The 15,000-nt window shown below is 48.3% G+C and overlaps 1 protein-coding gene across 1 annotated transcript in view; it reads right to left on the bottom strand.

Moving 5' to 3' along the window:
• LOC129864763 (FRAS1-related extracellular matrix protein 2-like) overlaps positions 1–10,341 on the bottom strand; it is a 90,511-nt gene extending 80,170 nt beyond the window's left edge. Inside the window, exons 1-7 of the mRNA XM_055937056.1 lie at positions 10,206–10,341; positions 9,264–9,993; positions 5,760–5,823; positions 5,310–5,522; positions 5,013–5,159; positions 2,662–3,126; positions 330–2,550 (exon numbers count right to left, since the gene is read on the bottom strand). Coding sequence (XP_055793031.1) covers positions 330–2,550; positions 2,662–3,126; positions 5,013–5,159; positions 5,310–5,522; positions 5,760–5,823; positions 9,264–9,993; positions 10,206–10,341 — 3,976 coding nt within the window. The remainder of the gene's footprint in view (positions 1–329; positions 2,551–2,661; positions 3,127–5,012; positions 5,160–5,309; positions 5,523–5,759; positions 5,824–9,263; positions 9,994–10,205) is intronic.
• Positions 10,342–15,000: the final 4,659 nt, after the last annotated feature.

Below are 15,000 nucleotides of genomic sequence, written 5' to 3'. Positions count from 1 at the left end.
ATTGAGGATAGCATTTGGAGGCCCAGAGTAATCAGTTGAGTAGAGTAAAATACTATTTTCTTCCGATCTTCCTGCTCTAACATGGTTAACTTTCAGAACACCTTCACAGCCCTTCTGTTTTATGCTATTTTTTTTACTTCCAATTATAACTGTAATTGACTTCGCTAATATAGTTGAATATTGTATGTACATTTGAATTGTGTGTTGTCTGTTTTATGTTGTTGTTGATCTGAATGTTGGTTACTGTCAGCTATTGACAATATAAAATAAAATTTTTTTGGAAGAAATGTAAGACAGTAAACCTTGATATGAAGTTGAAGACACCAGACGTTGCAGGCAGCCCTGCCCCGGACCCTGGCGGATGATAAACATCAGAGTCCTGTCCTCTGAGTCCAGATCTGTGGCTTTGAGGATCTTATTGGTGATGACTTTCCATTCACTGAATTCCACCTCCAGCCCATTGTTGATCGCCAGGCGAGGGGTCTCGTCGTCGACCGGTATCACCGTGACGATGACCTTCTTCTCTACGACGTGTTTCCCGTCCGTTACTTTCACCGTGAAGTTGTCGTGTCTTGTCTCGGAACCATCGTGTTCGTAGACGAAGATGGAACCGCTTCGGATCTGATCCAAGGTGAACGTCACAACGATAACGGTCCCTGTCGCCAGGTGCTGGACGATCTTCCCGTGTTCTGGAGGAACCACGACCTCGAATTCCAGAACATCGCCCGGAACGTCGAGGTCGACCACATTGAGGATCGGAACGTCGACCGCGAGGCTCATCCCTTCCATGACCACGAACTCTCGCGTGAACACCTGAGGCTCCTCATCATTGTCTGGCAAGATCACAAAGGTCAAAATGCTGATCTCTGATTGGTTGATTCCGTCTGAACACTGGAGCGTCGTCCTATCCTCGACGGGTTCCGTTCCTTTATGTATACTCTGAACGTAGACCACATTCCCGAGTCGAACGTCTCGGAAGTGGAACGCCGTCACAGCGATTCCCGCTCTGGACTTCTCCGAGCCAGGACTGGCTGAGGTGATCTCTAAGTATCCGAATGTCGGCTGGACCAGGATGGTACAGAGAACAACGTCAGCGTCAGTGTCAGAGTCCTCTACTCTGATGTTCTCTACTGTTACCACCTTCTTCTCTCCTTCTGTGACCTTTAACAGACCCCCGACACGAAGTATGGGTGGAACGCTGTCAATAGGAAGTATCGACACCTGAACTTTGACCTTCTGAATGACCCTGTTGCCCCCGTAGATCCACGGACCAATCACGGTGAGCGTGAAGGTGTCGTTGTGTTTCCCAGGTCCAACCTCGCCGCTGGTGTGGACATAGGTCACCTGGCCGTCGAGGATGTCACGCAGCGTCAGCCTATCAGAGGGCGCGCCCTGCACCTGGACGACCCCGAAGCGAGGCGGTTGTTCGATGAGAAAGGTGAGGTCATCAACGTGCATCCTGCCGCTGACCTGGACTTTGTCTCCTGTGATTTGAATCTGTCCGTTCTCGTTTACCTCTATGATTATATGTAGTTCTCCCGGTGTTGGAGGGGCCGTCGGTGCCGTTGCCACGACAGCCGGAGTAACAATGTTGATTCTGATCGTCACGGGAACCTTGTGGTATCCATCGCTAACGTCCACTTTTACAACATCACTTCCTGGACCGTTACCACGGTGAATGTACACTACCACACCCCTGTGAATGTCTGCTAGGGTGAAATTGTTCCAAACGGACAGGTCTACACCAACACATCTCAGAACACCAAACTTTGGAACCTGGGTCACGATGAACGTGATATTATCAGCACTCGTATCCTGATCTGTTGCATCCAACACATCCTTAGTGAACACATACGTATTCTTTACATTGACGTTGAGGTCGACACCAGTTTTGGCGACTGGGGGTTTGTTGTCCACTGGCTGCAGGTTGATAGTAAAGACTCCATCTACAGAGTGTCCTATTGTATCTTTCACAATAAAGGTGAACTGTACCACTCTAGGAGTGGTTCCCAACTCCAGATCGGGTGGCTTATAGGCGACTTTGAGGTGGTTGACCTCTGCCTGGGTGAACTCAGTGACAACAACATCCGGGTTGTCAGTCAGGACGATATGGCCCAGTGGTGTTGGGTGGTTCTGGTCTGTGTCAGTGGGTGGGATAACAATAATATACCTCAGGTCTCTGTCGTCAGAGTCTAGATCTGTGAAACGTAAACACGTCTTCTGTATCGGAGTGAGTTGGTACTCTTTAACGGTCAGGACTAGAGTGGAACCGGGGAAGGGTTCCGGCGCGAGGTCGTCGACCGGGTGGATTCTGACTAGGAACATGTTGTCGCCTGATTGGTTTGGAGGGACGTTGTCGTCCTGGCAACGGAACACTAGTTGGTCAGTGAAGGTGGAGGTGAGACGAGGTCCGGTGTGTTGGTAGAACAGCCTACCGTCTGTTATGTCTCGTTGGAGCCATTCGGTGACGACGCATTCGTAGACTCGCTCGGTGGTGTTGAATGTCCATCCAGTGAGGTCCACAGGTGGGTGTGATTGTCTGAGAAACACCTGATAATAATAATATAATAATAATACAATGCTTTTCATAAAGAAGAATCACAAAGTTCCAGACAAAATACAATAATGAAGGCAACATACATTAAGAATCAAGGAACTCACCTGTCCGATGGTCGAGAACGGCGCCACGAGGACAAACTTCAATGTCGAGACTTCGGAATCAACATCCGTCGCACTTAGAACCACCGATGATATCATCTTGGTCTCCTTCCGGGACAGGATCAACCCGGTGTTGACATTGATGACCGGAGCCTCGTCGTCCATGGCGACGATCGTCACTGGGAACAGGAAGTCGACGTCGAATCGCCCGTCCGTCATGCGAAACAGGATGTTATCGGAGAACGTTTCGGAACCGTCGTGTTCGTAGACAACCACTCCGCCGTCAAGTTGCGCCGGCGTAAAGAACTTCCGTTGCCGCGGTGACCCGAGAGGCGACCCGAGGACGGTCAGGACGCCGTGTTTACATCCTCGGAGGACGGTGATCCTGACGTCTGACAGGTTGTCTTCGTCGCTGATTCGGAGGTTATGGTTGGACGACAGCGGTCTGGACTGGCCCTTGAACAGCATCTGGGAAGGACAGAGAGAGAAAGAGGTTGATAATGCCAGAGGCCTCATAAGACATTATGTACCTTTGGAAAGTATTCAGACCCCTTGACTTTTTCCACATTTTGTTATGTTACAGCCTTATTCTAAAAATTAATTAACTCGTTTTTTCCCCCTCATCAATCTACACACAATACTCCATAATGACAAAGAAAACACTTAAAAAAAAAAATGTTTTGCTCATTTATAATAATAAAAAAATATATATATAAATATTCAGACCCTTTACTCAGTACTTTGTTGAAGCACCTTTGGCAGCGATTACAGCCTCAAGTCTTCTTGGGTATGACGCTACAAGCTTGACACACCTGTATTTGGGGAGTTTCTCCCATTCTTCTCTGCAGATCCTCTCAAGCTCTGTCAGGTTGGATGGGGAGTGTCACAGCTATTTTCAGGTGTCTCCAGAGATGTTCGATCGGGTTCAAGTCCGGGCTCTGGCTGGGCCACTCAAGGACATTCAGAGATTTGTACCGAAGCCACTCCTGCGTTGTCTTGGCTGTGTGCTTAGGGTCACTGTTCTGTTGGAAGGTGAACCTTTGCCCCAGTCTCAGGTCCTGAGCCCTCTGGAGCAGATTTTCATCAAGGATCTCTGTACATTGCTCCGTTCATCTTTGCCTCGATCCTGACTAGTCTCCCAGGGATGGTGCCAGGTTTCCTCCAGACATGACGCTTGGCATTCAGGCAAAGAGTTCAATCTTGGTTTCATCAGTCCAGAGAATCTTGTTTCTCATGGTCTGAGAGTCCTTTAGGTGCCTTTTGGCAAACTCCAAGCGGGCTGTCATGTGCCTTTTACTGAGGAGTGGCTTCCGTCTGGCCACTCTACCATAAAGGCCTGATTGGTGGAGTGCTGCAGAGATGGTTGTCCCTCTGGAAGGTTCTCCCATCTCCACAGAGGACCTCTGGAGCTCTGTCAGAGTGACCATTGGGTTCTTGGTCACCTCCCTGACCAAGGCCCTTCTCCCCCGATTGCTCAGTTTGGCCGGGCGGCTCTAGGAAGAGTCTTGGTGGTTCCAAACATCTTCCATTTAAGGATGATGGAGGCCACTGTGTTCTTTAGGACCATCAATGCTGCAGGCATGTTTTGGTCCCCTTCCCCAGATCTGTGCCTCGACACAATCCTGTCTTGGAGCTCTATAGACAATTCCTTCGACCTCATGGCTTGGTTTTTGCTGTGAATTGCATTGTCAACTGTGGGACCTTATATAGACAGGTGTGTGCCTTTCCAAATCATGTCCAATCAATTTAATTTACCACAGGTGGACTCCAATCAAGTTGTAGAAACATCTCAAGGATGAACAATGGAAACAGGATGCACCTGAACTCAATTTAGAGTCTCATAGCAAAGGGTCTGAATACTTATGTACATAAGATACTTCTGTTTGTTTTTTTATACATTTGGAAACATTTCTAAAAACCTGTTTTCACTTTGTCATTATGGAGTATTGTGTGTACATTGCTGAATATTTTTATTTATTTAATCCGTTTTAGAATAAGGCTTTAACGTAACACAATGAGGAAAAAGTCAAGGGGTCTGAATACTTTCCGTACAATTACACAATTTGATGGCGCATGTGAGTGTGAGCGTGTGTGTGTGAGCGTGTGTGTGTGTGAGTGTGAGCATGTGTGTGTGAGCGTGTGTGTGTGTGTGAGTGTGAGCATGTGTGTGTGAGCGTGTGTGAGTGTGAGCGTGTGAGTGTGAGCGTGTGTGTGTGTGTGTGTGTGTGTGTGTGTGTGTGAGCGCTGTGTGTGTGTGTGAGTGTGAGCGTGTGTGTGTGAGCGTGTGTGTGAGTGTGAGCGTGTGTGTGTGAGCGTGTGTGTGTGTGAGTGTGTGTGTGAGCGTGTGTGTGTACCTGTCCAGTATTGCTGGTGACAACAGGAGCCAGTGTGTTCATGGGTTTGACTACTATCATGAAGGAGAACCGTTCTGAAGTGACCTCGTCTGAATCCATCACCTCCAACTCTACATGGACGATCCTCTCAGAGGGATGACCAGAATCCTGAGGCAACAATTACTCTATTTACTATGTTCTTACACTATTAACCTTATTTAAATTTAACACATTTGAAATACTTTGGTCACTCCAAAGATACGTCGTAAATAACGTAATTGGAAAAATTAACACAATATACAAATACTCAAGACTCGCCTCTGCTGGCGGTCTGTAGGCGATCTTCAGGTCTTTGACGTCCCGCTGACGGAACGACGTAATTGGCTGGTTCTGGTCGTCCGTGCTGATGATGTCACCCTGGTCCGGAGCCAACGTAGTGAGGATGATGAAGATGAGGTCATCAGAGGCGGACTCTGCGTCCTCCGCTGCCAACATGTCACTTGTGATGGCCGTCATCACAAACTGGTCCACCTATATAGGGAATAAACATTGTAACAAAATACATAAATCAATATTTTGATCAGAATAGGACAGATCAATGTTGTATCGTTGTGTTTTACACTTGTAAAGTGCTGTCTTGTTGTTGGGTGATTGTGATATGGTGTACGTGTTAATAATTGTTTAAATACAAATCATTGAATAAATATATTGACCGATCAATCAATCACTCAAGCCATCCATCAATCAATGAATCAATAACTGGTGTACCTCCATCATCATCATGGTGAGAAAGCTGGGTCTGGGAGGGCTGTTGGTGATACCCTGTCTGATCCTGAATAGAATACATCACACAAGATGACCTCAGAAGTGACCCCAGAGATGACCTCAGAAGTGACCCCAGAGATGACCTCAGAAGTGACCCCAGAGATGACCTCAGAAGTGACCCCAGAGATGACCCCAGAGGGTCACATATGGTAACACACGTATTAAAGCATATAAGTGACCCCAGAAGTGACCCCAGAGATGACCTCAGAAGGGACACCAGAGATGACCCCAGAAGTGACCCCAGAAGTGACCTCAGAGATGACCCCAGAGATGACCTCAGAAGTGACCTCAGAAGTGACTTCAGAGATGACCTCAGAGATTACCTCAGAAGTGACCCCAGAGATGACCCCAGAGATGACCTCAGAAGTGACCCCAGAGATGACCTCAGAAGTGACCTCAGAGATGACCTCAGAAGTGACCCCAGAGATGACCTCAGAAGTGACCCCAGAGATGACCTCAGAAGTGACCCCAGGGATGACCTCAGAAGTGACCCCAGAGATGACCTCAGAAGTGACCCCAGAGATGACCTCAGAAGTGACCCCAGAGATGACCTCAGAAGTGACCCCAGAGATAACCTCAGAAGTGACCCCAGAGATGACCTCAGAAGTGACCCCAGAGATGACCTCAGAAGTGACCCCAGAGATGACCCCAGAGGGTCACATATGGTAACACACGTATTAAAGCATATAAGTGACCCCAGAAGTGACCCCAGAGATGACCATAGGAGTGACCCCAGAGATGACCCCAGAAGTGACCCCAGAGATGACCCCAGAAGTGACCCCAGAGATGACCCCAGAGATGACCTCAGAAGTGACCCCAGAGATGACCTCAGAAGTGACCCCAGAGATGACCTCAGAAGTGACCCCAGAGATGACCTCAGAAGTGACTCCAGAGATGACCTCAGAAGTGACCCCAGAGATGACCTCAGAGATGACCCCAGAGATGACCTCAGAGATGACCCCAGAAGTGACCCCAGAGATGACCTCAGAGATGACCCCAGAGATGACCTCAGAAGTGACCCCAGAGATGACCCCAGAGATGACCCCAGAAGTGACCCCAGAGATGACCCCAGAGATGACCTCAGAGATGACCCCAGAGATGACCTCAGAAGTGACCCCAGAGATGACCTCAGAAGTGACCCCAGAGATGACCTCAGAAGTGACCCCAGAGATGACCCCAGAAGTGACCCCAGAGATGACCTCAGAAGTGACCCCAGAGATGACCTCAGAAGTGACCCCAGAGATGACCTCAGAAGTGACCCCAGAGATGACCTCAGAAGTGACCCCAGAGATGACCTCAGAAGTGACCCCAGAGATGACCTCAGAAGTGACCCCAGAGATGACCTCAGAAGTGACCCCAGAGATGACCTCAGAAGTGACCCCAGAGATGACCTCAGAAGTGACCCCAGAGATGACCCCAGAGATGACCCCAGAGATGACCCCAGAAGTGACCCCAGAGATGACCTCAGAAGTGACCCCAGAGATGACCTCAGAAGTGACCCCAGAGATGACCTCAGAAGTGACCCCAGAGATGACCTCAGAAGTGACCCCAGAGATGACCTCAGAAGTGACCCCAGAGATGACCTCAGAAGTGACCCCAGAGATGACCTCAGAAGTGACCCCAGAGATGACCCCAGAGATGACCCCAGAGATGACCCCAGAAGTGACCCCAGAGATGACCTCAGAAGTGACCCCAGAGATGACCTCAGAAGTGACCCCAGAGATGACCCCAGAGATGACCTCAGAAGTGACCTCAGAGATGACCTCAGAGATGACCTCAGAAGTGACCCCAGAGATGACCTCAGAAGTGACCCCAGAGATGACCTCAGAAGTGACCCCAGAGATGACCTCAGAAGTGACCCCAGAGATGACCTCAGAAGTGACCCCAGAGATGACCTCAGAAGTGACCCCAGAGATGACCTCAGAAGTGACCCCAGAGATGACCTCAGAAGTGACCCCAGAGATGACCTCAGAAGTGACCCCAGAGATGACCTCAGAAGTGACCCCAGAGATGACCTCAGAAGTGACCCCAGAGATGACCCCAGAGATGACCCCAGAGATGACCCCAGAAGTGACCCCAGAGATGACCTCAGAAGTGACCCCAGAGATGACCTCAGAAGTGACCCCAGAGATGACCCCAGAGATGACCTCAGAAGTGACCTCAGAGATGACCTCAGAGATGACCTCAGAAGTGACCCCAGAGATGACCTCAGAAGTGACCCCAGAGATGACCTCAGAAGTGACCCCAGAGATGACCTCAGAAGTGACCCCAGAGATGACCTCAGAAGTGACCCCAGAGATGACCTCAGAAGTGACCCCAGAGATGACCTCAGAAGTGACCCCAGAGATGACCTCAGAAGTGACCCCAGAGATGACCTCAGAAGTGACCCCAGAGATGACCTCAGAAGTGACCCCAGAGATGACCTCAGAAGTGACCCCAGAGATGACCCCAGAGGATCACACATGGTAACACACGTATGAAAGCATTTGTTAACACACTTCTATCCAAAGGGCTCCTCGACGGAAAACCAGATAGCATATAATGACAAAGGACTGGACTATTCTCTACGTAGAACCCTATTCTCTACATAGCACCCTATTCACTACATAGCACCCTATTCTCTACGTAGAACCCTATTCTCTACATAGTACCCTATTCTCTACGTAGAACCCTATTCTCTACATAGCACCCTATTCTCTACATAGTACCCTGTTCTCTACATAGCACCCTGTTCTCTACATAGTACCCTATTCTCTACGTAGAACCCTATTCTCTACATAGTACCCTATTCTCTACATAGAACCCTATTCTCTACATAGCACCCTATTCTCTACGTAGTACCCTGTTCTCTACATAGCACCCTATTCTCTACATAGTACCCTATTCTCTTCATAGCACCCTATTCTCTACATAGTACCCTATTCTCTACGTAGAACCCTATTCTCTACATAGCACCCTATTCTCTACATAGTACCCTATTCTCTACATAGCACCCTATTCTCTACATAGTACCCTATTCTCTTCATAGCACCCTATTCTCTACATAGTACCCTATTCTCTACGTAGAACCCTATTCTCTACATAGCACCCTATTCTCTACATAGTACCCTATTCTCTACGTAGAAACCTATTCTCTACATAGCACCCTATTCTCTACGTAGTACCCTGTTCTCTACATAGCACCCTATTCTCTACGTTGAACCCTATTCTCTACATAGTACCCTATTCTCTACGTAGAACCCTATTCTCTACATAGCACCCTATTCTCTACGTAGTACCCTGTTCTCTACATAGCACCCTGTTCTCTACATAGTACCCTATTCTCTACATAGCACCCTATTCTCTACATAGTACCCTATTCTCTACATAGTACCCTATTCTCTACATAGTACCCTATTCTCTACATAGTACCCAAAGCCAAAGTTAGAAAACACAAACAATGCAAACCTGACTGTGATCTGGAAGTACTCCTGCTGTGTGGCCCTCCCGTGTTTGTCTAGTAACTCTGCTAGCATGGGGACGTAGTCGATGTAAGGTGAGTCAGAGGAAGGGGTGAGTTTATAGCGAACATCCATGTTGACGAAAGCATCGCAGTCCGTCGGCTGACCGTTGGTGACGTAATTCAAAAGTGTTCCATGTCTGGGGAAACCGCCCGTTCCGACCAATAAGGTGAGTTTACACTGCGACGCGGAACCGCCGGAACCGAACCCGCTGAATGGAATCCCCAACCTCTGACCATCGATGGCGTTAGAGATCCCGTCCAGCTCGCTCACGATCAGCGGTGTGTTCGTGGTCACGACCTCTCGACCGTTCGCGGTCACCTCGACCTCTAACGTCAGCGGTATAACCAGCGTGTCCGTCTGCGTGTCATACCTCACCTGTAACCTCACCGTATCCCTGGTAATGACCTTTGACCCGAAATGCATATACTTCACCTGGCCTTTCTCGAACGCGCACAGGAACTTCGTTGGGGTGAGTGTTCCCGGTATGACCCCACGGTCGTAGTCGAAGACCGTGATGTAACAGCGGTCGCCTGGAAGGACTCTGGTCACCAGGTCACAGAGAGGATCCAGGTAGACCCAACTTCCCCGGGGGACCTTCAGCCCTCTGTTGCCCAGGATGATGGACCCTGGCTGGGGTCGGGGGCGACGGTGGTATTGGTGCCAGTTGGTCCCTTCTACAGACGGACAACAGAGATCCAGAAGGAGACAGATACAGAGATATATCCAGCTCAGAGGTTGACGTTTCTGTTTGGTGGGTGTTGTTTGGTGTCGGTGTTGATGTCCAAGGCTGGACTCAGAATCCAGCTCTTCTCCTCCTGCTGTTGAAACCATAGTGTTGTCTCTCTCTCTCTGTCAGGACTGTAGCTGCTAGAGGCCCTTTATATACCGAGACCGTCCTCCGAGACCCTCCTCCGAGACCCTCCTCCGAGACCCTCCTCTGCCTCCCTTTCCCAAACCCACTCCTCATATCTCGCTCTTTTACAGACCCTCCTCTGCCTCCCTTTCCCAAACCCACGCCTCATATCTCGCTCTTTTACAGACCCTTCTCTCTCCCTCCCTCCATCCCTCTCTCCTTGCACCCTTCTCTCTCCCTCCCTCCACCCCTCTCTCCTTGCACCCTTCTCTCTCCCTCCATCCCTCTCTCCTTGCACCCTTCTCTCTCCCTCCATCCCTCTCTCCTTGCACCCTTCTCTCTCCCTCCATCCCTCTCTCCTTGCACCCTTCTCTCTCCCTCCCTCCATCCCTCTCTCCTTGCACCCTTCTCTCTCCCTCCCTCCATCCCTCTCTCCTTGCACCCTTCTCTCTCCCTCCCTCCACCCCTCTCTCCTTGCACCCTTCTCTCTCCCTCCATCCCTCTCTCCTTGCACCCTTCTCTCTCCCTCCATCCCTCTCTCCTTGCACCCTTCTCTCTCTCTCCATCCCTCTCTCCTTGCACCCTTCTCTCTCCCTCCCTCCATCCCTCTCTCCTTGCACCCTTCTCTCTCCCTCCCTCCATCCCTCTCTCCTTGCACCCTTCTCTCTCCCTCCCTCCATCCCTCTCTCCTTGCACCCTTCTCTTTCCCTCCAAGCAGATTGTTTTCTCACACCCCTCCCTCACTCTACAAACATTTACAGAGGGGGGCGGAAGGCACTCCAAAGTAACTTCCACCAAACTGAGTAAAACCCCCTCTGAACGAATACCTCTCCACACATTACCTCTCCACACATTATCTCTCCACACATTATCTCTCCACACATTATCTCTCCACACATTATCTCTCCACACATTATCTCTCCACACATTACCTCTCCACACATTATCTCTCCACACATTACATCGAGACACAACGCCTAGAATTCTGTGAAGTTTTATTCTAAAAACAATCACCGTGTGACTTGGCATCATCTCCTGCGATGATTATCATGCACAAAACATTATTAAAATGAATAACAAAAAACAATAAACATTCGTTTTTCATCTTGAAATACAAAAAAAAAACACACGGAATCAAAAACTTAGAGAACAAATAGAGAAGTAAAAGTTATTTGAATCTTTTTACATTCATCTCTAAATCAACCACAACAGAACATTACAATTTTACAACACTGTATGTGTGTGTGTCTCCTATATATCCAGGTTGATTTCAGTGAAGACGTCACCTGGACCTACAGGGTCAAAGGTCAGGCCTGGAGGGTCAGGGGTCATCCCCACGGCAACGTTGTTGTTGTTCCCATTCTGCTCTCCGTTGTCTGATTTGTCCGACTGCTTGTCACTCAGGTCCAGGTCCAGGCTAAAGCCCACCCTCTTTACGGGCGGAGTCAGAGTGAGCGAACAGCCACAGAAGTTGTCGAAGCTGTCGCCATCGCTATCACCAAGACCCTGCTTCTCTCCTTTTGTTAGAGAGAGAGATGAGAGAGAAAAAGGAGAGAGAGAGAGAGAGAGAGGAGAGAGAGAAAGGGAGGGGAAAGAGAGAGAGAGAGAGAGAGAGAGATAGAGATGAGAGAGTGAGAGATGAGAGAGAGAGAGGGAGGGGAGAGATGAGAGAGAGAGAGAGAGAGAGAGAGAGAGAGAGAGAGAGAGAGAGAGAGAGAGAGAGAGAGAGAGAGAGAGAGAGAGAGAGAGGTATCAATCTTACTCAGGTTTTCACTTTTTATCAGGATAGGTTTGACTGAATATTGTCCATCCTACCTCCTCCCCAGCAGACCTCTTAGAGGGAGAGAGAGAGAGAAGGAAGGAAGGAAGGAAGGAAGGAAGGAAGGAAGGAAGGAAGGAAGGAAGGAGAGAAAGAGAGAGAGAATGAGGGAGACAGAGAGTAATCTATCCTTACCGTTCTCTCCAGCGGACCCCGCCTCCCCAGCTGAGCCGTTGGCTACAGGACCCATAGCCTGGTGGTCACCACCACCCTCTATCACGTACTCAAAACCTCCAGCTTTCTCTGGGAACATAATACAACACACACTTACAGCAGAGCCATCATCAAATTCAAAAAATAGACAGACAGATAGACAGGTGAGAGAGAGACAGACAGATAGACAGACAGTCACCATGGTTACCATTGGGTTCGAAGGTTCCGGCTTGTTCCACTCCGGTGAGGGGGGTGTCGTGGTCGTAACCCGCAAGGTGCAGGTCAAACGAATACTTCTGTTGGAGAAAAATAAACAAACAACCAAATAGTTTCTGAGGGTTTTCTGATCATGATTTTCCTAGACATACATTCTAGCAGTATAGTAACAAGATAACAAGTACTTGTTGTTAAATGTCTCACCCTGGACTTCTTCCTCTGGATATAGAGAACCACCACCAGACAGACAATGACTAACAATATGAGAAACAGGATTACATAGCCTACAGGAGAGAGAGAGAGAGGGGGAGAGGGGGGAGAGAGGGAGGGAGAGGGGGTAGAGAGGGAGGGAGAGGGGGTAGAGAGGGAGAGGGAGAGAGGGTAGGAAGGAAGGAAGGAAGGAAGGAAGGAAGGAAGGAAGGAAGGAAGGAAGGAAGGAAGGAAGGAAGGAAGGAAGGAAGGAAGGAAGGAAGGAAGGAAGGAAGGAAGGAAGGAAGGAGGGAGAGAGAGGGAGAGACAGTCAGAGACAGAGAGAGATAGAGAGAGAGACAGAGAGAGAGAGCGAGAGAGAGATGAGAGAGAGAGAGAGAGAGAGAGAGAGAGAGAGAGAGAGAGAGAGAGAGAGAGAGAGAGAGAGAGAGAGAGAGACAGAGAGAGGGAGAGCGAGAGACAGAGAGAGAGAGACAGAGAGAGAGAGGAAGGGAGAGAGGAAGATTGGGAGAGAGAGAGCGAGAGAGAGACAGAGAGAGAGAGAGAGAGAGAGAGAGAGAGGTAAGGAGAGATAAAGTGAGAGATGGGAGGGAGAGAGGATGGAGTGGGGACAGAGGGAGAGAGAGAGAGAGAGAGAGAGAGAGAGAGAGAGAGAGAGAGAGAGAGAGAGAGAGAGAGAGAAAGACAGAGAGAGAGAGAGAGAGACAGAGAGAGAGAGACAGAGAGAGAGAGGAAGGGAGAGAGGAAGATTGGGAGAGAGAGAGCGAGAGAGAGACAGAGAGAGAGAGAGGAAGGGAGAGAGGAAGATTGGGAGAGAGAGTGAGAGAGAGAGACAGAGAGAGGAAGGGAGAGAGGAAGATTGGGAGAGAGAGTGAGTGAGTGTAAATAGTGTTGCTGTTCATTCAAATTTCAAATAAGTGTAAAAATGTATAAACATATACAGTACCAGTCAAAAGTTTGGACACACCTACTCTTTACAGGGTTTTTCTTTATTTTTACTCTTTTCTACATTGTAGAATAATAGTGAAGACATCAACCTTATGAAATAACACATATGGAATCATGTAGTAACCAAAAAAGTGTTAAATAAATCAAAATATATTTTATTTTTGAGATTCTTCAAAGTAGCCACTCTTTGCCTTGATGACAGCTTTGCACACTCTTGGAATTCTCTTAACCAGCTTCATTAGGTAGTCACCTGGAATGCATTTCAATTAACAGGTGTGCCTTGTTAAAAGATAATTTGTGGAATTTCTTTCCTTCTTAATGCATTTGACCCAATCAGTTGCATTGTGACAAGGTAGGGGTGGTATACAGAAGATAGCCCTATTTGGTAAAATACCAAGTCCATATTATGTCAAGAAAAGCTCAAATAAGCAAAGAGAAACAACAGTCCTTCATTACTTTAAGACATGAAGGTCAGTCAATACGAAAAATGTAAAGAACTTTGAACGTTTCTTCAAGTGCAGTCGCAAAAACCATCAAGTGCTATGATGAAACTGGCTCTCATGAGGACCGCCACAGGAAAGAAAGACCCAGAATTACCTCTGCTGCAGAGGATAAGTTCATTAGAGTTAACGGCACCAAAGATTGCAGCTCAAATAAATGCTTCACAGAGTTCAAGTAACAGACACATCTCAACATCAACTGTTCAGAGGAGACTGTGTGACTCAGGCCTTCATGGTCGAATTGCTGGTAAGAAACCACAACTAAAGGACACCAATAAGAAGAAGAGACTTGCTTGGGCCAAGAAACACAAGCAATGGACATTAGACAGGTGGGAACCTGTCCTTTGGTCTGATGAGTCCAAATTTGAGATTTATGGTTTTAACCGCCGTGTCTTTGTGAGACGCAGAGTAGGTGAACAGATGATCTCTGCATGTGTGGTTCCCGCCGTGAAGCATGGAGGAGGAGGTGTGATAGTGCTTTGCTGGTGACACTGTCTGTGATTTATTTAGAATTCATGACACACTTAACCAGCATGGCTGCCACAGCATTCTGCAGTGATACGCCATCCCATCTGGTTTGCGCTTAGTGGGATTATCATTTGTTTTTCAACAGGACAATGACCCAACTCACCTCCAGGCTGTGTGAGGGCTATTTGACCAAGAAGGAGAGTGATGGAGTGCTGCATCAAATGACCTGGCCTCCACAATCACCCGACCTAAACCCAATTGAGATGGTTTGGACCGCAAAGTGAAGGAAAAGCAGCCAACAAGTGCTCAGCATTAGTGGGAACTCCTTCAAGACTGTTGGAAAAGCATTCCAGGTGAAGCTGGTTGAGAGAATACCAAGAGTGCTGTCATCAAGGCTTTTTTGGTTACTACATGATTCCATAGTTTTGATGTCTTATGATTTTACAAAGTAGAAAATAGTAACAAATTAAGAAAAACCCTTGAATGAGCAGGTGTGTCCAAACTTTTGACTGGT

Source organism: Salvelinus fontinalis, chromosome 11 (genome assembly GCF_029448725.1).
Source record: "Salvelinus fontinalis isolate EN_2023a chromosome 11, ASM2944872v1, whole genome shotgun sequence".
Lineage (NCBI taxonomy): Eukaryota > Metazoa > Chordata > Actinopteri > Salmoniformes > Salmonidae > Salvelinus > Salvelinus fontinalis.
This window is presented reverse-complemented; position numbering and strand designations above follow the sequence as displayed.